Source organism: Hylaeus anthracinus, unplaced genomic scaffold (genome assembly GCF_026225885.1).
Source record: "Hylaeus anthracinus isolate JK02 unplaced genomic scaffold, UHH_iyHylAnth1.0_haploid 12001, whole genome shotgun sequence".
In the NCBI taxonomy this organism is placed as follows: Eukaryota; Metazoa; Arthropoda; class Insecta; order Hymenoptera; family Colletidae; genus Hylaeus; species Hylaeus anthracinus.
In genome coordinates this window covers 1,276,979-1,299,299 of record NW_026534348.1, presented here as the reverse complement: position 1 = coordinate 1,299,299, position 22,321 = coordinate 1,276,979, and the positions used below count along the sequence as shown (strand labels likewise).

Here is a 22,321-nt window from a genome sequence, read left to right as displayed (position 1 = left end):
AATTATAATTATGAGTTTGTATATATCTCAGTCAATTGTACACGTTGGAGTTTTGAAGCTTCGTCATAAGTACTTCAGCCCCGAAAGAATATCATCATTAAATTTGATTTTAATTTTAATATTTTATAATAAAATAGCAAACTTTGTGTTAAATAAGAAGTGATTATATAATGTATATACCTTAATGAAAAGGATCCAATGACGACAGAATATTGTTTTTCTATACAAAAGTGTGCATAATTGAATATCTGATTTTGTATTTCACTTTCCATTGAATAACTCGCGTATGCATCACTTCTTATATCTTCTTAAGACTGTTTTTATGTTAAAAAAAAACTGCCACATCTGTGAATCCTTCCTCTGTAAATCAAATAACAAACATTTTGTTAATACGATAAGCAAATGTTGAAAAAAAACAGATTTTTAGAGTAATATGTTCAGAACACGTTGAGACAGTCACCGAAAACTCTCATTAAGCAGTTATCATCGTAGAAAATATTACTCTCGAAATGTATAAATATATTCAGTAAAAATTAAATAAAGTTGAGCGAACCTTATTGTTTCGACGTTGTTCCTCCACACGAACAGAAACTTCATATGGTCATATTCCGATTCATACAGAATGAAATCTGTAAAATGTAAATGTTGTATAAAAAACAAACTTTTTTATATTAATTACTTTGCAACACTTTTGTACAAGCAGTATATTGAAGTTACTGGGAATGTATCAAAAAACTTAAATTTAGTAAGAAAATATAATTTTTATATAATTATTTAAAAAATCTTATGCCAATGTCTTTTATTAAATAATTATTTTTGGTTTCAATATGAAACAAGTTTTACAAAAACTTACGTTTTCACCTTTAAATTCGTTGTACTCGTTTTCTCAGCCCCCAACTGCTATGAGCATCTGTAATCACAAAGGATTATATAAAGTATTCTACTTCATAGTAATTTTTCAAGTTTGAATGTGAAAATTAATAAATTAATGCTTGACAAATTGCAAACATGTGTGGTTTTCTAAATAAAATTAAAATGGTATTACGTCATATAAATATGAACTTATTGTCCCTTCACTAAATAACACTGCAAGTAAAAATTCATTACTATAGAGTATAGATATAACATGTATAGTAAATACGCATCATTTTATTATTAGAGCTAAATTCTAGATAAACTATTTAGGAAAGATGCAATATATAATATTTAGAAGATTAGATGTATTGCGTAGATGGCATTAAAAATAGATTTCCGTACGATAGTACACGTCTTTTTAACAAATGAATGAAGCCATGAAGAGAACTGTTTGGAACTAACTTAAATAATTATATGAGTGTTATGAGTAAAAACTATTTGTAGAACATTTCCAGCGCGCCGAACTTCAGGTGTACAATATATCCAAAGACCATTTCTTTAATAGTATATTGCATTAATTTGAATAAATTGCTATACGTATAATAAAAATACTTAGGAGATTCAGGTTCCCAAAATGTATTACCACCCACAGACCAAGTAAAACACTGATACAGAATTTCAAGGTTTTGTTGTTCAGGTAGCGATTAGTTATAACAGCCTAGATTTCAATAGCGAACCTAGACAACCTTTTGCTAGAAGTTGATACATAAATACATTTGGTTGTCGTAGGTAAAAAACACATTCTAGGCTGGTAAATTTGCACACAAGTATTAAGTTCTTGCAGAATCGTGTAATAAAACGATTAAGTTCGTATGATTACGCAGAAATATCAAAGCCCAGGATATGGAGTCAATGTACATTGAATTCAGTTTAACGAAATAAACCCATTTGTGGATTGTAACTTCCTATTTCTTGTTTTCTGATAGTTTGAAACTTCGCAACGGCACAAATTTTCATTTGGCAATAAAGATTACAAATTAGAAAATCTATTAAACAAATTAAAAAAAAAAGTATAGATTACTTTCACACTGTAATTATATTCGGCGATTAAGATAAAGCCAACGTTTACCATTATATAAAAACTGAGGATAAACAAGAATAACAGGCATTATATCAAATTTACAAATACTGATAAAATTATTCAAATAATATTTCACCCTAATAGGATGATCAATATTAATTGTAATGGGTTATTTTACTTTTTTGTAATCTTTACCAAATGCTTGTATAAACGTCCCACCCAAAGATTAAAATAGAATTACGCATAATAACAGTTTTACAAAATCTACTCACCTCATACCAGTAGATTCATTGACTAGTAGTTTTCAAGTAAGTAAGCCTATCTTGTCATTGCTGTCTCTCCTCCGTTAAAAGACTCTTGATTAATAAACTTTCAGTTTATATTGTGGATTATTTCGCGATCGCAGGCAATCGCGTACACTCGAACGTAGTCATTTTTTTCTCTTCGAGAAAGAACATTTTGCAAGAAATGGACGTATGTAACGTATCCGGGATGAATGATCCATACAATAAATTTTCGGAAACGATTCATGGTCAGACCATAACGTTTTCGTAATCAATGTAATAGCTCGTGTGATATATGCGTGTGTATATATATATACACATGTATATACAATATTATATACACATATGTATATATATATATATTTATATCGTTCGTTTACATGTCAGGAAATATCCATTTAAAGGAGTAAAAATTCCTGTTCCTTAAGAACTTTCGAGCACATTCAGTGTATGCATTAAGTATGATGCACATACATATTTTTTACACTATGTGTGCAGGATATAAGTATTCGTTGAATGAATGTTTGATCACATCGTATTGAAAGGATTGATTTTCATTCGACGAATACAAAGTCTTCATGAAAGTACCTAATGATAAATATAATGTAATACATATTATATACCATTATAAAATAGTGATCATTAAAATTATCTACACTACAGACACACAGTTGTAGGTGAAGTTAATTTGGAACTGACAGGGAAATTTTCGTAAAAATTCATAAAATTGTGTAATAAGATTAGATAATTGGTAGAGTAAAATTAGATAGGCAAGACACATTGAAGAGTAATGCGAGTTATTAAAAGAGAACTGAGTTAAAGTGTTCTGTTTCACTGTATTTCACACTTGGCGTAAGATGTAATACTTTAGAGAAAAAGAAAATAATTATTAGTCATATTAAACTAATACTAAAAGAGAATGCCAAATACTGTATACTTAAAAAAAAAAGAAATCAAAAAATATTTTTATTAAATTTATACAAAACTAATAAGATATATTATAAAACGTTTGTTACGTTCGATACTTATGAATTGTGGCAATTCTTGAAAATTATAGATGCGTAGTATGTATGTAAAACACTGAATACAATAACTTGCAGATTTTGATATTCAGACTTTAGAGAATTGATCACTTTTTACCGCACTGAATTATTTTAAATAGTTTAATACGGAACATTCTATACCTCTTTAATCAAGGAATTGTATCTACTATGCTTCGTTTCATGGAACAATATTAGTTTTGGTGCATGAAATACTTGAGATCACCTTAAAGATGTTCTTTAAAATATTTTAGGCACTTGTCATGTGCTAGAAAGAAGTATAAAGATTAAGATTATAGAAATAATTTAAAAAATTCACCTATAAAATGAGTGACTATTGTACAATAACAGCGTTAATTATACACAAACGAAGTTGCTAAAATTAAAAGTAACTTTCTGTAAGTTCTAATAATTGATAGTTTTAAACAAATTTTAAATATAAAATTATACAATTTGTAAAGATAGAAACTTATTAGATAAAGTATGTCGATGCACACATATTTTCATATAGTTTTTATACCCACAGCATGTATCATTGAAGTATACTCAAACCCTTATTGTATCACTTTCACATTCGAAGTTTTAGCATGAAAATACTATCATCAGAAATTCCGAATGTTTTTGTCAATTTCTATTCAATACTCCCCAATAAACCAGTAAAGTTGTATTTCCGTTCAAAATTTTTGTCCTACATATAAAAGTTGAATCTTTTTTAATTAAAAAATTATAGGGAGAAAATAGCAGAGAGTACACTGCGAGTGAATCTCAAACTCGTTGGTTGTACCCGTACAACCAACATTACAAACATGATCAACAAGAACGGACTTGTTATGAAAATCAACACGTAATTGATTATGTACTGCAGAAATATAAAATGTCTTCATGCGAATCATATTTTGATTCCATATAATGGCTCTTAGAAATCCTGTTAAAAGCGCTAAAAGAATGTGAATTGTCTTCGCATTATCCTTCAAGCACACACACTTGGAATGATTCCACAACCATAAAGATTAATTAAATAAATAGTTCCTACATATAGATATGTATATATATAGACCTTTATTCATAAAATTACTTTTTGTCAATGAAATTGCTTCACAAAGTTTGAGTAGCACAGTTGCAGACCATTCTGCTGGTATACGTCTTATTCTAACATAATTACTTTTATGAAGTTTAAGTAATGAGGAAATTGTATATATCCTGTCATAGAGAATTTACACCTTTATTAGCGTAAAAACACCAACGTACGATTACTGATAATGCACTAGCTAAAATTGTCTTTAATTCAGGCGTATCTGCGTAATTTATCTTCTTAAAGAAGGGTGAGAATTACCGAATAACTGACATCGGTTTCACTCGGGATAAACGCATTCTCGCTTACAGACTAATTCCCTATTCTTTTTTTTTTTGTATCTGTGAGGTACAAAGCAAAATGTACGATCAGAATATAATATTACTTTCATCTTGGAAAACTATTGATTCAAATAAACGACAAGCTATGAGTATAGTATAATATGACAATATAGTAATGACGAAGACTAATATATTACGTCGTTTCGAATATTTACAGTTATTTCAAGAAACAAAACTTCCACATGATTTTATTTTTTCATTAAGTGGTAATTGACAATTAATATACTCGCATCTACATTATGGTATATTACCATGATAATGCTCGTTAAGTAATACCGTAAAGTTCAATTCTTTCCCTATGTATTTCTTTTAATAAAGAACAGATTCTGGGAAATAAAAAATGTAGTATGACCTGTATGTAATGTTTTTTACGCTAAAAGAAAATTGAGAAACGATATGGTTGTGTTTCTTACTAGTCAATAATAACGTTACTATAGAGCACTGACGTTTTGGTTTATATCTCACCAGAGAAAGTTTTACCAAGGCCTGAAGAATTCGTCAATGCATGAAATGTGTCTGTTAGTACTAATCGTCCGAGCAAGATATCTCTCGTAGTTTTGCGCTCGCAAGGTTACGTTCATTAATATTTTGATAACTTAAAAACTGTATAAAACACAGCATATTTTCACGATAATATGACGTCAGATCTAATACGAAAGATATAAAATCGTTCGACCTACTACCCATCTCGTTTCTGCCCAATCATTCTTGCTAATATTTGCCCCCATGATATAAAACTTGAGAGACGATCGATAGCAGAAGTTGTGGAAAAATGACTGAAGAATACAATGCGAACTATTGGGAAATATAATTGTTCATTTTTCTTTTTCATTTTTTTTTTTAATCGAAAGACAACTGGATCTCGATCGATTAAAAAAAAAAAAAAAAAAGTTGTTATAATACTGTGATATTTTAGTAACGCCTCCTCTTGTTAGGATATTCGTCCTGACGATTTCGATCATTTCCACCTTGCCAACGTCCACTACCACCACCACTACCTCCGCGACCGCCACTCATGTTACCCATGTCGACCCTCATGTCCATCAAATCCATTATTTGACCACGATCGTCATTGTAACCACCCCCACGGCTACCACGATCCATACTGTTATAAGCATCCAAGAAAGACTTTGCGTCCTAATCATCACAAGAGGTCGAGTGTCGTTATTTACGCGTAAAATAACACGGTATTTCAAGTCAGAGTAGTCGGGAGTATGTCGATAATCATCGAAGTAAATGCCACGATTCCCGTTTATACGGTGAACACGCACACACACGGTGTTTTGTAGATTTTGGATGTACCATAAATACATTTCACGGTTCAGGGCGACCATCCATGTTTGACAGCAGCACAGGTCATCGTCAATTTTCGTCAAATCACATAGAAAAGAAAGGGGAAAACACAATGTTAGATGTTGTTTGCATGTACAACATTAGAATGGATTGCGTGAATACACGCGCTAAAACAAACGTTATACGAATAAAATGCCATAGTGGTTCGAAAATACGCCGTCTTCTCGAGATCTATTAATAAAGTTATTTAACCAATCAAATGCCCAACATATAGATTGTAGGAGATAATCACCGTCGTAGTCAGTACACCTGTTAAAACATATACGAACACAACGTATTCCTTTAATATGCAATATATTGCACCACACATTCCACCCTTTTTAAATCAGTCGTATCATTTCCTTTTTAAATCATATAATCAGGTTAAATTAAAGATCGAAAATTGTAGTTAAGTGTCACCTTCAGATTTTCAATTCAGAGCTAAGGTAAAAACACGAACACAAGAATACGTTCTTGTTAAAATGATTAAACTTAAATAGAATAGGGTTACTTTCGATATTTTCGAAATTGTTTCAAGTTATTCCCTCTCAATGGTTCAGCATTCGAGTCGATACCAAGAGTTTGATATCATAAAAATGTTTCGGTGCTAATATTCGTAAATACATAAGAAATTTTGTGGTATACGTATGCGAGTATTGCGCGGAAGCAATTACACAGCTTCTTACTCGTATTATTTTCTCACAACCCATAATATGCCTAATATTTTCATAAAATCCTGTAAAGGTATAATGTACTTTTGCTATGTAATAGCAGACAAATATGGAATTAATGTACAATTCTGAAGTTTAAATATTGATCCAAGTAGCAAAGAGGCGTGATCAAGGTCTCTAAGCAAACTTTCTACAATACTTGTACTGCAGAATTGTGTACACACCTATTTAGATGTTTCAGAGAATAACGCATATATAAAGATATATAAAGTTCCATCGTAAATGCTAATGTCATGTTACTTCCCCCAAATTTCACGCATAAAATAAAAATCACTTTAAACTTGGCTATTTATAAATCATTCATAAATTGGCAGGGGTATTGCTGTATTCAGAAACTATGCTTCAACTAAATTTCGTTTTTAAGTGAACTCTAATATATAAAATAATATCGTAATTTTCAGAATAAAGCAGTTTCTAAATACAGCTGATTATATATGAGTAATATTCAATATAGTTGGGCATTTCTTGGTCAATAAATATCAAATTATTACTATGGAACTATATATAACGAGAAAGTAAAATTTACTATTATAAAATATCATATCGAAAATTTAAGACTTCAGCATTGGAAATTTTGCACTTTTAGAAACATGTATCTTAGTTCCATAGTAAATAATACACCTAATCCTTAATGAAACTAGAGAAAATAGAAGACAAAGCCTCCTGTCTGCAAGCATATGGAGAGATCAATGTGGCAAAGTATTGATATAGTTTTAGTTATAACCACTTCATATGTTAACGTCCAGAGAATAATCCGTCCAAGTATATAAACAATTGTTTCGTTCCCTATAATTTATAAACACTATTCAAATTGAATATCAGAGTTTTTCATGTTTTGTGTTTAATGAATTAATAAAATTCACTTTGCCGTAGACACGATAACCATGAAAATTTGTTATTAGTATTGAATAGATAACTCAAGGGTATTTAAAAATTAAGAATGAATGAGATGACAGATGTAGCAATTTTAATAAGACTCCTCCCCCTAGATCAACCTACCTAACATGTATCATCTTATATTAAAATGTCACGGGATTTGTAAACTGTAAAAAAGTTCATTATGCGAAATATCTTGTAAAAATATAATAGAATACAATTTTACCACTCATGAAGTTTAATTTGTACCATTATCCACCAATCATATGAGGATAATTGCATGAGTTTTAATAATATGCTTCAATCAACATATTGAGATCCTCGTATAGATGTTATAGAGGGATCTCAAATTGACGGCATCACCACATGTAGAATGCTTATTCGGATATAATTTTATGAAACATCAGATCGAGTCTGAGAAATAAGCCCTCAACAGTTCTATATAGTAGTTAATGTCAGATAAAGTATAAGCGAACATCCCATATGCGTATACAATGATGGATGCAAACATATCCTAGCAGTTCCTAAAATATTCTACTTTTATTATGGTAGAATAAATCACAATCACCAAGTATACTAAAAGTTCACTAGACAAATAGAATGTTCGATATATGCCAATTGACACCTCCACATGTTATAGCCAAATAACTAACACTGAATTGTTTTTATAAAGTATAAATATGAAATTAAATGCATGATCATAAAGTTGGCATTGTTGCAGACATTAGAACTCTGCTACATTGGAAAGCATGCTGCATGGGAATACTTGTAAAAAAAGTCCTTTCGCGCATCTTTCGCAGAATTTGTTGTGACGTTGGTTCTTTCGACATGCAAGAACACAATTCGATTCATCTAATAAAAATTCCCGTATATGGACGTAATAGTTTCGGAGTACCACCAAATAGAAATACGTATATAAATTAAAGATCCAAATGAAATATTGTAAGGAAGAATAAGTAATTGTTTTGTCGTGAAAAATTATAATTGAAAGAAATAATAATTTAAAGGAATACGTTACCACTGGCATACTGCTTCCACCTGTAATGAAATACAGTTTATAATTAGAAACTACGGCAACTATTGCGGAACAATAATTACTTTCGTACCAAACTGGTTATTTATAATCTGTATCTATTTAATATTTTGTTAGCGTGAATAAAAGACATTTACAAAGTGAACTACTTAGGACTCAAATATTAAAACATTATGTTAAAACAATACATAAACATTTTAAAAAATGTATTACGAATTAAAAGAAGTAAAAAACGACAATTAACTCTGCACACATGTCAATCAAATTTAAATAATAATTAAAATTTTAACGTTCAATAAATTATATGTAAATATCTGAATATATAACTTACAATCAGTTTGACCATATCCATCGAGATCACTATTACTAACGGAATCGTAATTTTTTCCTCCCATGCCACCTCCGCCGCCGCCGCCACCTCCACCACCACCGCCGCCTCCTCTCATTGCTTGCTCCTTAAAAATAAAGGGTTTATCGCCCTATACGTTATTCAGAAATAGTGAACAAAGTAGTTCTTAAATACTATAAATAATATAATATGCATTCAGTATTATTTAAAATAATAAATATTGACAAAAATAAAAAATAATTACAAAAAATGTAAAAAGAAAAAATTGAACACAGCAATATAAAAATGCAAATAATCGTAAAAATTTCGAAACCATTTTATTTATTTATAATTACCTGCATGAATAAATTGTTTTCTTGCTGGCGCCTGTGGAGTTCTTCTTCTTGTCTTCTGATACGCATTGCCATTTCTTCCTGTTGCCTTCTTCGCAATTCTTCTTCACGCGTCCTTTGTTCTTCGGCCTGTCTTTCCTTCATCTCCCATTCTCTCTTTTGCCTCTCCCGATCCGCTTCACGCATACGCAGTTCTGTAACAGCACAAGATTCGTTTGTGAGTACGTTGTTTGTACCTCATAATTTTGAAGGTAAAATATAATGAAATACTTACGTTCCCTAAGCAATTCCGTTTCATGTTCATAACGCGCGAATTCCATTTGAGCTTCCAACTTCTCTTCCTCCATTGCCATTTCTCTCTTCAATGCTTCTTCCTTTTGTTTGTACAGTTCGTGAAGTTGCTTCCATCTTGTTCCATATTCGTGCTCGAAGCTTCCTATCTGTGCGAACCTCGGGCCAATATCTCGAGCTTTGAAAAATTCCGGATTCTTTCGGGGTAAATTCTTGTCTGGATAACCATCAACGTCGTCCTGTTGTTCAAATGGTTCAACGACAACTGGTCGTAAAGAACTGTAACACAAATACATTTATAAATATTGACAGAAACTTGTCTTCTTAACATGAATAATATCAAGATTGTATTCCTATTTTCGGCACACAATACAAACAATTGCACTATGCTTCCATTAGGAACTACTTTTTTCTCCCCCAATTATGATAACTGGCACTTGTTGATTAGTTAAATACATCGAACAAGCGTGGCATTGGGGTAAGCGGTATCTATATATAATAACCACTTACGCAGTCAAGAAATAGCATCCTTCTGTGCACTTTCGTAAAGCCAGCTGGGCCGATGGTTTTCGGCAAAATTCTACAATTCCTTCGCCAGTAGTTTTTCCTCTGTCATCGACTATAACTATTGCCCGTTCAATTTCGCCGAAAACACCAAATGATCTTTCAAGCAATTCGTTTGAAATCCACGGTGTAAGATTTTTAACTTTAATTGTGGACGAGTGTGGTGCAAAACGTACTTTAAGCGCCCGCCCTTTACGCATTGTACCATCCAACTCATGTTTCGCTTTCTCAGCATTTACTCTGAAATCCTAGGAAATAAGAAACTTGGTGAAATTTAACTCGATATTATATTATTATACATATATGTAACAATTTATCATAACAATTATAAAATTGCAGCCAATTGATTATTATCATTATTTATCAAACGGTAATTTTTTTAATCATTTTTTTTTTTTGTAATATAAATGGAATATTAGAATTAAATACTGTATTTCAATTTACCATTCTGAGAAATGCGAAATTCTTTTCCTTGTTGACAAAAAGTTCAGATATTTCTCCATATTGTTGAAACATTTGTTGAATTTCTTCTTCTGTAACATCATTGGTCAAATTTCCGATGTATAACCGATTTCGACCGCTGAACTTCTTTTCTGTAGTTTCTTGAGCTGGCAATTCATGAGTAGGTCCACTAATACCCATGATTCGTTCCATTAAACGATCCTAGTTACAAAAATATTAATTAAAAATATACGTAACCCGTTTTTTTCCATTTAAGATAGAATAGATGTAATTTAAACATCTCTAGCAGACGAAGTTGCTTACATCTTGAGAACGATTTCCCATATTTCTATCGCCACCTCCTCGGCCACCTCTACCTCGCATACCGCCACCGCGTCCCATACCGCCCATTCCTCCTCCCATACCGCCACCACCCATTCCTTCAGACATGGTGTTATCCATTCCACCATCCATGGAATCGCTCATCTTCATCTGTAATAATATTTATGTTTGTTTTTATTAATCTAAAAACATACAATTTGCAGAAAAAAAATCTTGCTTTTAGATAACAAAATACTGTTTACATTGAACATGAATTGCTTCCAAGTACAAAGTATGATTAGTCTAAGTGCAAGATTAATAAAAGTTGTGATAGAAGTTTGTATTCCCATTTTCGGCACACAGTACAAATGATATTGCACCATGCTTCCATTAGGAATAAATTTTCTTTCCCCCAATTATAATAACTGGCACTTGTTGATTATTTAAGTACATCAAACAAGCGTGGCATTGGGGTAAGCAGTATTTATATTCATTACAATTACTTGCATCATTATTGTACAATAATTTATAATTATTAAGTTCCCTAATATGAATTAATAAGGTTGTAGAGTTTATAAAAATAATATGGTTATATCTTTTATCAAATAATGAACACTTATGATTGATAATTTTTATTTTATATAATAATTTTATTAAGTGAAGTATTTTGAACGCCACGTGTTCGCATGTTTAAGAAACATTCGCCATCTTATTTCCACTATGCGCCATTTTGTAATACTTTGTGCGGGAAATCGATATACTTACTAGAATTGTTTTCAGACGAGTAAACGAAACGCGGTTCGTTTTAAAATAAAATATGTATGCATGTACAAGTTTTTAAAACTTACGTGAACCTGTGAATTTGTACTAAAAAATTATCTTCTTTTTCGTGATAGAACATATATTAAACCAATTGATATATAATGCAAATAAATCGATGCTTAATACTTTAAAATAGCGTATCTAAAAGTTCTAATAATAAACGTCGACCTTCCACATAAATTCCCCAATATTAACGATAAAGTAAATGTTTATTATATACTCCCCAAAATAAAATTAAAATAAGGATTATAAATCAGAATACACTTGTAATAAGATAAAACGTCCATCGAGAACAAATTCTACATCTACGCTTCTCTCGAAGAACAATATTGAAAACGTGCGGTAGTCCGCGTCATAAGAATATTAGAAATTATCTTTGCTGGGAAAAAGATGAGTAAAAAGTAAATCCTTAAAACCGGTACAAGTATTACGCATCAGTTTACAGCAAACATGGCGGACAAGAACAAAGAACGCCGAAAAGTGTCGCAAGTTATTTCTCGATAGAATAGGAAAAGTTTCTTACCGGTCCATCGTTATTTCTGTTTCCTCCTCCCATTCCACCTCCACGTCCGCCAGAAAAGCGTGTGCCGCCTTTTCGACCACGCGGACCACGATTACCGCCTCCCGGTGGATTACGTTCCCGTGCATTTTCGTTGCTATTTTCTACGGCTGCGTTTTGTTGTTCTGGCTTCACACTTGGTGAATCGGCTCCCGCCATCGTTTGCTTAAAATGATCTTACGCTGGTTTCTATGTTCAGCGTAACGAGACCACAAATTCTATGTAGACAACGCGCCTAAGTTGCTCTCGAGCGTCCTCTAAAACGAGGCGTTCACTATGGCGTCCGACAACGAAGAGAACGATGAACGAAGCCGCGAAACAGATCTACTAGAGGAACTATCCCCACTACCTGCCGTCACATCCGGTAAATCTTTCGAAGCTACGATTGGTTAGAGCGATTAGCGATGACTTTCTCCTGATTGGTTGACGCATACAAATGCAACGTTGCCACGTTTAACCAAAAAATGTTTATAAAAGAGATTGATATTAATGTTTCTAAGCATGAATTAATAAATTTAACAACACAGAGAAATTCGTCAGGGGAAATTAGAATACAGGTTATTATAATGAATGGTTTGTTTCATAGTAATAGACACGGAACGAAATGATTTGGTAGCGTAGGAAGAAACACGAAACGAAGTGAGTAAGAGTTCCGGATGTCACAACATAAGGTTGTAACCGCGCATTTCAAATGTATAAAATCATGAACATTAAATTTCATAAATTATTTTAAAACTTAGCTCTTAATAAAATGGCTATCTAATCACTTCAAATTCTATATTTTACTTTTCTGGCTGTTATTGCATATAACAAAGATGTAGAACTATCAGTAGAAAATTGATCTAATAGCTCTTCTTCTATTCCTAATTATTTGAAGTCTAAAAACAGATTACATAAAGGTATTGTACAATAATTTAAGAAGCTCAAGCAAGTACATTTGTCTCTTGTTATCAGATAAGTAAAACTGTTTTACCAATTCAAGATGGCAGTAGTTTTATAAATAAGATGGCGCTAATGTCGATGCGACAGTATATATATATATATATGCATTTTTCTAGAAGAACGCATGCGTATGAACTTGACGATTGACGTGAAGCAAGTCTGCAAGTAGGGTTAGTATTAGTTTCGATCGCTCGAGAAAAACAATTGCAGCGTTATTGCGTCATGTGAGTAATCACGAAAATTTTTGCAAAAACTAATTTGGTATTTCGAATAAATCTTATCGAACGTGTAGATTTCTTGAATCCTCAAGACTACTTCAATGCATTTGTAACTCGTGTATAATTCAAAATTATTAAGTGATAGATTTGTCTTAACGACTACCGAATGAATGTTACTTTCTTGTTAACAGATTCTAATAAGCTGAAGAATATCGAACGGTGAAGATGTTGCTTGCAAAAGCTTGTCGATGTGGTGCCTCGCCAGCTTTGGCCAATTTTTTGAAAACTCCGGTTATTTCGAAACCGTTTATTCCAAGGATTCAGGCTTCGAGATTATTCGCTAACGATGGACGTAGTGCATTCACAAGATCTGCTCGCAGATCAAGAACATCCACGATTACAGAGCAGGCGATGTCTCCTGCTGGAGAGACAGGTAAAATGTTAAATTTAGAATTATTCCATTCAACGAAATTTCTACTACTTTTTTAACCAAAGTTGTTCTTTTCTTCTAATTTATAATGGATAATGTGAATAATCTAATTCTATGTATAATGCAAGAAATTAATGCTTTTATTAAATAGAAATGTAAAAAAAAAAATTACTTTTACATTTGTAGCATTTAATATTGGAAAGGGTGCTGTTGCTGGTGGTGCTGTATTAGGATTAGGTGCACTCTGCTATTATGGATTAGGTCTTTCACCATCTGCAGGAGCCATAGAATACGCAAAGTATGTTTCTCATCAAATAATATCATAAGACTAAATGTATTATTGGTATTGTAAATTGAAACAAAACCTAATAGAATATATAATTTTTTTCAGAGTTTGGCCCCAATATGTGAGAGATAGGATTAAAACTACATACATGTATTTTGGTGCATCTGTAGCAGCTAGTGCTGCATCTGCAGCTATTTGTTTACGTTCCCCAGCTATAATGAATATGGTAATGCGACAAGGGTGGCTAGCTTTAGGTGCAACAATGGTAGCAATGGTTGGTAGTGGAATGGCACTACAGGTTATTCCTTACAAAGAAGGTTTTGGTACAAAACAAGTGGCATGGCTCATTCACACTGGTATTGTTGGTGCAGTTCTTGCACCTTTGTACTTATTAGGAGGTCCTTTAGTACTTAGAGCTGCATGGTATACTGCTGGTGTAGTTGGTGGTTTGTCAACAATAGCTGTCTGTGCACCAAATGAGAAATTCTTGAAAATGGGAGGTCCATTAGCAATTGGCTTGGGAGTTGTATTTGCAAGTTCTGTGGGATCAATGTTCTTACCACCTACCACAGTCCTTGGATCTGGTTTACATTCTATGGCTCTGTATGGTGGTTTGCTACTATTTTCTATGTTCCTTTTGTATGATACACAAAGAATTGTCAAACAAGCAGAATTACATCCACAATATGGACTCGACCTCAGGCCTTATGATCCAATCAATAAGTAAGTAATTTGTCGAAATTGTGTAACATTTTGGCATAACTAACCAGACAATTTAACATATTTATATGTTTTTAATTTCAGTGCAATTTCTGTCTATTTGGATACGTTGAATATCTTTGTCAGAATCCTTTCAATATTGGCGGGTAGAGGAAACAATAGACGACAGTAAGATTACAAATTTTTGTTTCGATGAAGATTATACAAAATCGTAGTTTTAGTTCACATCATGCGTGAAAAAGGCGATGTAACAATATGATAAATAAATAAGTTTCATGGTAATAATGTATTCTATGTTAATAGATGATATGATGTAAATTATTTGTTTATATAAAATAAAATATAAGAATTAAATATAGTTTTTGTATTAAAAATATAAGAAACTCTCGATGATTTCCTACGCTTATAGTCCCCGTCTGAGATATTATATCGAAAATCTACTGTAAATAAAACTTATAATCTAAACACGTAAGGATAATAAATCAATACTCCAACTATTAGCGATAAAATTAAATGCATTTTATTGTCGTTTCTCAAGCATACTGTTTGAGAACAAAGTAAGACACGGCTGCTAAGGTAATCATAGATATTTTACAAATTTATGCTATTTACTTAATTCTAAATCGAGGTACAGCGGAAAGGGTTCGTCGACGCGGTGCAAATGATATTGTGCATAGTGCGAGGAATGGTGTCATAGGTCAATGAATGGAACTAACGATGTGCCATTCGCACATTTTAAGTACGTTTTTACAGTTTACATTTTAAGATGTATTGTATATTTCATATATTGAATCTTAAAGAAAATTTCGCGTTGAATCAATTCCATAAATTTGGATCTATGCGAGTGGTGAAAGTATTTTTGAACGGATATTAACGAGTGCTACGAAATTGTAGTTAATTAGATTTGTGTATATAGGCATTTATATTTGCATGTGTGTGCACGCCGGGAGGGTAAACCCTTTTCTGCTAAAAATTTATTTTTTCTCAGAAAATAAACTTTTATTAAAAGATAACTGATCAACAGACAGTAGAAACAGAGACATTTAAATAAATATTATAAAAATTGCTATTGTTAAATTTTAAATGTTCAACTGGTATTACGAATTCTCATGATATAAACTTAAATAAGGAAGTATATATTTAAAATGGTTGAAAGAAGAATGAATATTTTTTCATAAACGTAAACTCGGAAGAGCACCTTGGATAGGTTTTTTTTATTCTCTTATTGCCTAGTTTATCACTGATACGTATTTTATCTGATATTTTTTTCATTATATAGATGCATTTCGATATTTTCCGATTTAGAAAACATATTTTAGACTTATTTATTCATGATTTGTCTTGATCAGTAAATTGTATTTTAAAGTCGCTAATTCCGCGTTTCATATTAGAAGGTATCAGTAATTACATTCAGGCATTACAAGGTTATACGTTTACGGAGTCAGACTTTGTGGCTGACGACGATGTAGAATGCCGTCTGAGGTAACCGGCAAACAGCTGCCTTGCCTGATTGAGCACTCGAATAACGTTGTGACGACGGACCATTTTATCGAAATGCATGGCCATTTCATTGTAATCCATTTGATTACGCATAACAAAGTCTCTATGTTGAAGTAAAAGAGTAATACACAGGAACATAAGGAATGGATTACCACCACCGAATTCGTTAGGCGGGGGTAGAGAACTTTCTCCTAGTTGATCTTCACTAGTACCCGCTGGAATAAGATTCATAAGTTCTGTAGCTTCTTCACAGTGTTCTTGCACTGGTTGTTTAGTTGGACTTTCGGGTATCGCCGCATTTTGATGCCAACTTTTCGTTTCTTCGCTATCCGATGCGGATTCAGATCTATATGATTTATTATTAGACCTATTAATGAACCTATTAATTTTATTTCAAACTACATAACTTTTGCAGGTTTAAAAAAAATAAATCTTACCTAGTTGTACGTTTTAGTAGTCTAATGGGGGTAACAGATTTGACGCCATTTTGATCTTCCAATATTTCACCATCATATTCGAGTTCTGCTTGCTCATCGGGAGTAGCTGGATGATTTTTCTGTTGTAGCGTATGTAGAGGATTTTCCCAAACAAACACATCTGCAGCTGGACTACATCTTGCTAATTCTGTATCTGTTTCGCTTTCGATTAGTTCACTTTCCCTTTTAGAAAGAACGCAATCGCATTGCTGATCGCTAGGAGGCGATGGTCCGAAGACTTGTCGGTCAAGTGATTCTAGCTCCAGTCTTAATTCTCTAGTCATTGAAGTGGTCATTGGAAAGAAATCTGTCGGATCGTCCGGAGAACTTGGTTCATCTCGTAACACTCTAATAACCCCGCTTTCGCTCAAAACTCGCCTGAAGATGAATTCATTTTGAATTAGAAATTTAGTTCCCCTAACTATGAAAGTTACAGAAATAGGAAAAGAACATATTCTTATAAACTAACCTCAATTCTGGTTCCGTATCGCTTGGTGTTACTTTACTGCGATTGAGACTCGTAAAATTGAGAAATTCATTTAGGTTTTTTACCATGCGAACGCACTTTTTTTCATTGTCGTTCTGTTCGTTAGATTTATATTGATCTTTATTAGGTAACGATAATCTGTCTTTCAATTCCAGTAAATTTACACGTTTAGATTTACCAGGCAGAGAACCTGTACTTAGGCACTTTTCCGTGGATTCTGTGTTTCTTCGATTCTTCGCTGTTGTTAGATCATTTTCTGGCTCAGAGAATGTTTCAAAAGGAGAGCTCGATCTGCAAATAGTAATTTTCATTTTATATTATCATTTCTGTTTTAATATTTCCATTGCGTCGAGAGGTACCTCTTAGAATCTCCATTAGTTTCTGCGGAAGATTGTACGGATGGTTCCTCGATATTTAAATTTTTTCTCTTCCCAGTGGCTGCAATACTAGCGGAAGAACTTTGTCGCCTAATAGCACAAACCTTCGTGTACGCATTTTCACGAATATGTTTTACGTTTGGGCTTGGAGGTGGCGAAGGTGGAGGAAAAGGTACCTCAGCGAGGCTAAGTTCTCCATTTGGTGGTGACGCTGGTAATGCGGCCCACAGAACTTCGAGCATCCTTAAAGCATCATCCAAAGCAAATTCTCGTTTCATTTCTAATAAAAGCCATCGATAACAAAACAACAGATCATCCGCTTGATGTGATTTTAGATAAGCGTAGAAATCAGGATCATAATGCTGCAAACCTGGTAAAATATGTCATGAGTGTTAAATTACGCCGATATTTTATAATAGATACGTTATTATAAATTCCACGATATTTAGTTATTCACATTTTATGTAATTATTTACTGCTCAATACGAGATGATAACGTATTGAAATAATTTTATTGCTGGCTAAAGTATTCAATACTCTGAAAGCTTAAATATATGATGTTTGAGAATATTTTCTAGAGAATCTGAATCACAATATTATTTATAAATAATGATTTCCCGACATTTAAAGCTATATTAGTCACGTACCTTCCGCTAGATGGGCAAATTTAGTAGTCATTGCTATCCCATCGAGCATAAAGTTATCCTTTAATCTTCTCATAAGTGCGCACAAGCATATGTACGCCTGCGCTTCATCCCTCATAATAACTAGAAGCGGCGAGGCTAGATCGCTCATACCCTGACAATAGCTGACACTAGGGTGATTCAGGGCATACGTTGTCAGTATATTAAACAAACTAGCTGTATTCTGATTATCATCGGAGCCTCCGTAAAACTTGTGATGCCTGTCCGTTCTCAAAACGTCTTTTCGCACCATGCCCGTTACATATCCCAGATCACCGACGTTCTGTCCCTTTTGTACAAGCGTTTTCCATCTTTCGCGAAGATTTTGATACTCTTGCGACTTCTTCTTCATGTAGTCCATCCTCTCGCGACCCGACATACCTTCAGGGTATACATTCAGAATGTGTTTCCAGACCACCTTACGCAAACTTGGCTCGATACCGCCAAAATATATAACAGCCCTTAATTCCTTAGGGTGTATTACTTGTCCGATGGGATCCATAAATCGTCGGAACTCTGCGTCTGACAGTGGTAATCGTGGTGGTTGAGCGCTTTGTTGATGGGATGATTCCTCGCCCAAGTTACCCAGAGCACGCTGAACTATGCTAAGCGTCCTCTCCATCTGAAAAAACCACTCTAATTTATAACCTTTGTAAACTGTTTCAAGGTCGTGGGAATTGAAGTTGTTACACAGCTTGTGTAAATATTCCAATCTTGCGGCCACTAGCTCAAGTGTGTCTAAACTTTGTACTCGGTTCGGGAGAGTTTACAACGTTAGAGAAGGCGACGAAGAAGAGGAGTAGTTGCGTAATATGAGAGACGATTGCAAGTAAACCGAGAAAGTAACAGTACTCGCCTTATTCATGATGAGGCCAGGTAACTTGGACGTCCTGTACGGAAACCCGGTTTCTTGTCGCGTCGATACTTCCTGCGCATTCTGCTCCCAGTAACATTCACAGTCGCCGGTTTCTCCAAAAGGTTTCAGGTTGACCTGAAGGTACAGATACGGCTCGGAAGCGCTAGAACAACCCGTTTATCGGTCAATGCTTCAAAATCATGTTGTCCGTTATCGAGGTACTAGCATGCTTATCACCTTTCGATAGATAATATTCTCATTAAACATTTTTCTCAGTTGTTATTTTTAACTATCTACATCTTTACTTTCATTCGTTTCATGAAATATGTTAATATTCTCTTTCTATTTGCATTTAGTCTCTACATTCACGTACCTGTGGTTCATTTTAGGTACGAAGAATTGTCACAATTACTGCAAGGCAAATTTAGCCCAATTACAAATACTATTTAGTATATTCAGTTGTGTTTTTTTGTGTTTTCTTTGAAACGTGCTTTATGCAACAAATTAACATGTTTAGAGATTTGAACAAGCAAAAGAATAAGAAAAATTTGGGTCCTCTTCAAGTATTAGGTAACAATTTTTTGATAAGTAGAAATTGTTTTCACAGAAGAACGAGGAATGGTAAAACATTTTTGTATACACTTATAGTATTTTATTTAATCATACTTCATTCCTATAATCTTTTATCACGTACATCTATCGTTTTCTATATTCTTTTTAATATTATATCTGAATATTGTTTTAGATTAATCTTATACATCATTTCTGAAGAGGACCAAGATGTATTGGTTGAAACGTAAAAGTAAATGTTCAGAGTGACTTTACCCGTCAATAATTTATCGAATGTTTACCTAATAAATGCTGCATCTAGGTCCCAGTCGGAAAGTAGAAATAAATATGTTTCCGATCCATAGTCGTCTATTGCCCGATACGAAACGGTAAATTCCCTGTGAACCATGGTATTAGATTAAGTTACATAAAACGTTTAGAGGATCGTTTATTTAAAAGAGATATCAATATCTTGAAATCAGACCATATTACTCTAAAACTAAACAAAGAATTGTGTAATTTTTATTTTTATAATTTCTGTTGATAATTAAATAACGGACAGAGAATCGTCTATCTATTAATCGATATTTAAAATTTGTATCTGGATACAAATTTTTTCCATCGTTGCATTACTCTTAAATACCGTTACAAACGAATTCGATATTTTGAATATATTTTAGTACAATAGAATCGCTCCCTGTCTTGGTTGTATCGCGTATTTTACTGCACGCTGAATATTCCATCGTTCGTTTCCAGTGGCAATATTATTGCACAGCTATTAATAAACGTTTAAAGATAGACAGTGCTCGACGAAAACGTTTTCTTCGATTTTCGTTTGCAGAAGAAACATTTTCTTTGGCCACGAGTTTCGTCGCGTTCATGATCATCGCTTGTTCGTTATTTTAATTTAGCTGAATGAAAAATTGAAAAAGTTTTACAGATAAATGGTAATCGCTACATTCCCAAATCAAACGAATACGAAGCGACGTTCGATGTTTGCTGATGTAGTACACGCACTCGAGGATCACTCAATTTTAATAAAGTTATTATCTCACCCCTTGATGTCGAATGCTTTGATAAGTATACTTTGAAGCACTTCGATAGATGTTATCTGCGGATCCACGCTGAACTTGCGATACTCGGGCTGATGTCTGGTCTCGCATTTCTACGCATAAATAAAGTTCAATGTTTTATTGACTACGCCGACTGAAGCACGTGAACTTCTTAACCAGAGATAAGCAAATTTGTTACATGGATATGAATTTAGAATAACTCATAAATTATAAATAAACCGCGGATTTTACTTATTTATAATGTACAATAATATAGAAAACTTGAATAACATATACATAATATATATTGAATATATTCTACAATTATTATAACAACACTTTTATTTCATTTTGCACAGGTGCACATCGAATCTGATCTTAACAAGTATTTAATTGTATTAACGTCAAGAGCAAATCCTTGTCCAGTGTTTTCAATTGTTATTTATTACTTGAATTCAATTAAGCTTAACCTGGAAGCCCCTCCTCAAGAATAAAATCGCCGTTGCGGAAGCCCGAAGATTGATGTAATATCATTGCATCTCTTTTATGTAACATGACGATTCTATTGTAAAACGTGTTTATGTAATCGTAGACGCTTTCTTCTTTGATCCGTCGTACAAACTCCTGATTCGCTTTTTCGCATGGTTGGTCGAACAACGACCAGCTGAATATTTTAATCGGACTGGAAAAACGACTTCCAAGCAAAACGAGCGGTAATCTGCGGTTCTTCGTGGGTCCTCGAGTTTCAGAGCGGGTTACAAGTAGCGCGATCGATGCAACCGAATTTTGCCCGCATGTTAAAGAGTCATATACATCTTGAACAGCTAAATGCCAGTGTTTACAATTTTTTTCTCGACTTATATATCAAATTTGTCGAATCATAATTTTGGTCATTTATGCATACGTGTAAGAGCAATTCGATAGCTCGTTTATTTGGAATACGCGATGAGGAGTGTGCAGTGATTGAAACAGTTTGGAAAACGTTGGTGTGTAGTATGACCTATTTGGATATGCAGGATGATCCACTTTAATCTAGCAATGGATTCGTTTTGGAAAGTATGTCGAAACTGAACGCATTAGAATCGAAAGAGGTCGATGGGGATTTTTCAAATTTCATTCTCAATAGTTTAGGTGTCGTCGAAGCCGTTTCAAAGTCGCTTAATGTACGACGACAAATTTATTTTTGATTCAGAAAAAATCCTCTTACGACCAACATTGTTTTCTTTTTTTATTTAAAGATGAGCAAATGCTCGCACGCAATGCGGTGCACGTCGATGCAGCGGACATACTGAAATTCGCAGAGATTCGCCGGATGTAGAAATTCCACCCTTGAAACGGTCGAGGAATGAATACGGGCGCTATAACTTTTTTAATTCTCTCTCTCTCTCTCTCTCTCTCTCTCTCTCTCTCTCTCTCTCTCT

At 33.4% G+C, this 22,321-nt stretch overlaps 3 protein-coding genes across 8 annotated transcripts in view; 1 reads left to right on the top strand and 2 right to left on the bottom strand.

Moving 5' to 3' along the window:
* Window positions 1-329: 329 nt before the first annotated feature.
* LOC128890907 (hrp65 protein-like) lies at window positions 330-12,635 on the bottom strand. Of its 3 annotated transcripts, none has more exons than XM_054149906.1 (12): window positions 12,289-12,635; window positions 10,947-11,114; window positions 10,626-10,844; window positions 10,128-10,429; window positions 9,601-9,896; window positions 9,330-9,520; window positions 8,977-9,124; window positions 8,631-8,650; window positions 2,209-5,810; window positions 854-910; window positions 554-629; window positions 330-360 (listed from the first exon to the last, which is right to left on the bottom strand). In XM_054149906.1, exons 1-9 carry the CDS (start codon window positions 12,481-12,483, stop codon window positions 5,586-5,588), a joined length of 1,764 nt encoding a protein of 587 aa, XP_054005881.1. In that variant the 5' UTR covers window positions 12,484-12,635; the 3' UTR covers window positions 330-360; window positions 554-629; window positions 854-910; window positions 2,209-5,585. The 3 variants fall into 3 exon arrangements, with proteins under 3 accessions (XP_054005881.1, XP_054005882.1, XP_054005883.1); XM_054149907.1 differs by having other exon boundaries at window positions 8,977-9,100; XM_054149908.1 differs by lacking the exon at window positions 2,209-5,810.
* Window positions 12,636-13,376: 741 nt separating this feature from the next.
* LOC128890909 (growth hormone-inducible transmembrane protein-like) lies at window positions 13,377-15,278 on the top strand. 2 transcript variants are annotated; one of them, XM_054149912.1, is made up of 5 exons: window positions 13,377-13,490; window positions 13,676-13,917; window positions 14,101-14,212; window positions 14,306-14,923; window positions 15,005-15,278. In XM_054149912.1, exons 2-5 carry the CDS (start codon window positions 13,710-13,712, stop codon window positions 15,090-15,092), a joined length of 1,026 nt encoding a protein of 341 aa, XP_054005887.1. In that variant the 5' UTR covers window positions 13,377-13,490; window positions 13,676-13,709; the 3' UTR covers window positions 15,093-15,278. The 2 variants fall into 2 exon arrangements, with proteins under 2 accessions (XP_054005887.1, XP_054005888.1); XM_054149913.1 differs by having other exon boundaries at window positions 13,418-13,436.
* Window positions 15,279-15,417: 139 nt separating this feature from the next.
* LOC128890906 (TBC1 domain family member 25) overlaps window positions 15,418-22,321 on the bottom strand; it is a 9,344-nt gene continuing 2,440 nt past the window's right edge. The window contains exons 1-9 of one of the 3 annotated variants that reach the window (XM_054149905.1): window positions 20,904-20,937; window positions 20,151-20,246; window positions 19,673-19,710; window positions 19,300-19,462; window positions 18,408-19,065; window positions 17,743-18,130; window positions 17,366-17,674; window positions 16,858-17,274; window positions 15,418-16,787 (exon numbers count right to left, since the gene is read on the bottom strand). In XM_054149905.1, the coding sequence (XP_054005880.1) occupies window positions 16,346-16,787; window positions 16,858-17,274; window positions 17,366-17,674; window positions 17,743-18,130; window positions 18,408-19,065; window positions 19,300-19,462; window positions 19,673-19,683 (2,388 nt within the window). In that variant the 5' untranslated portion in view covers window positions 19,684-19,710; window positions 20,151-20,246; window positions 20,904-20,937 and the 3' untranslated portion in view covers window positions 15,418-16,345. Of the gene's footprint in view, window positions 16,788-16,857; window positions 17,275-17,365; window positions 17,675-17,742; window positions 18,131-18,407; window positions 19,066-19,299; window positions 19,463-19,672; window positions 19,711-20,150; window positions 20,247-20,903; window positions 21,014-22,321 lie in introns of those variants that run through there. The other 2 variants (XM_054149903.1, XM_054149904.1) reach the window with 2 other exon arrangements.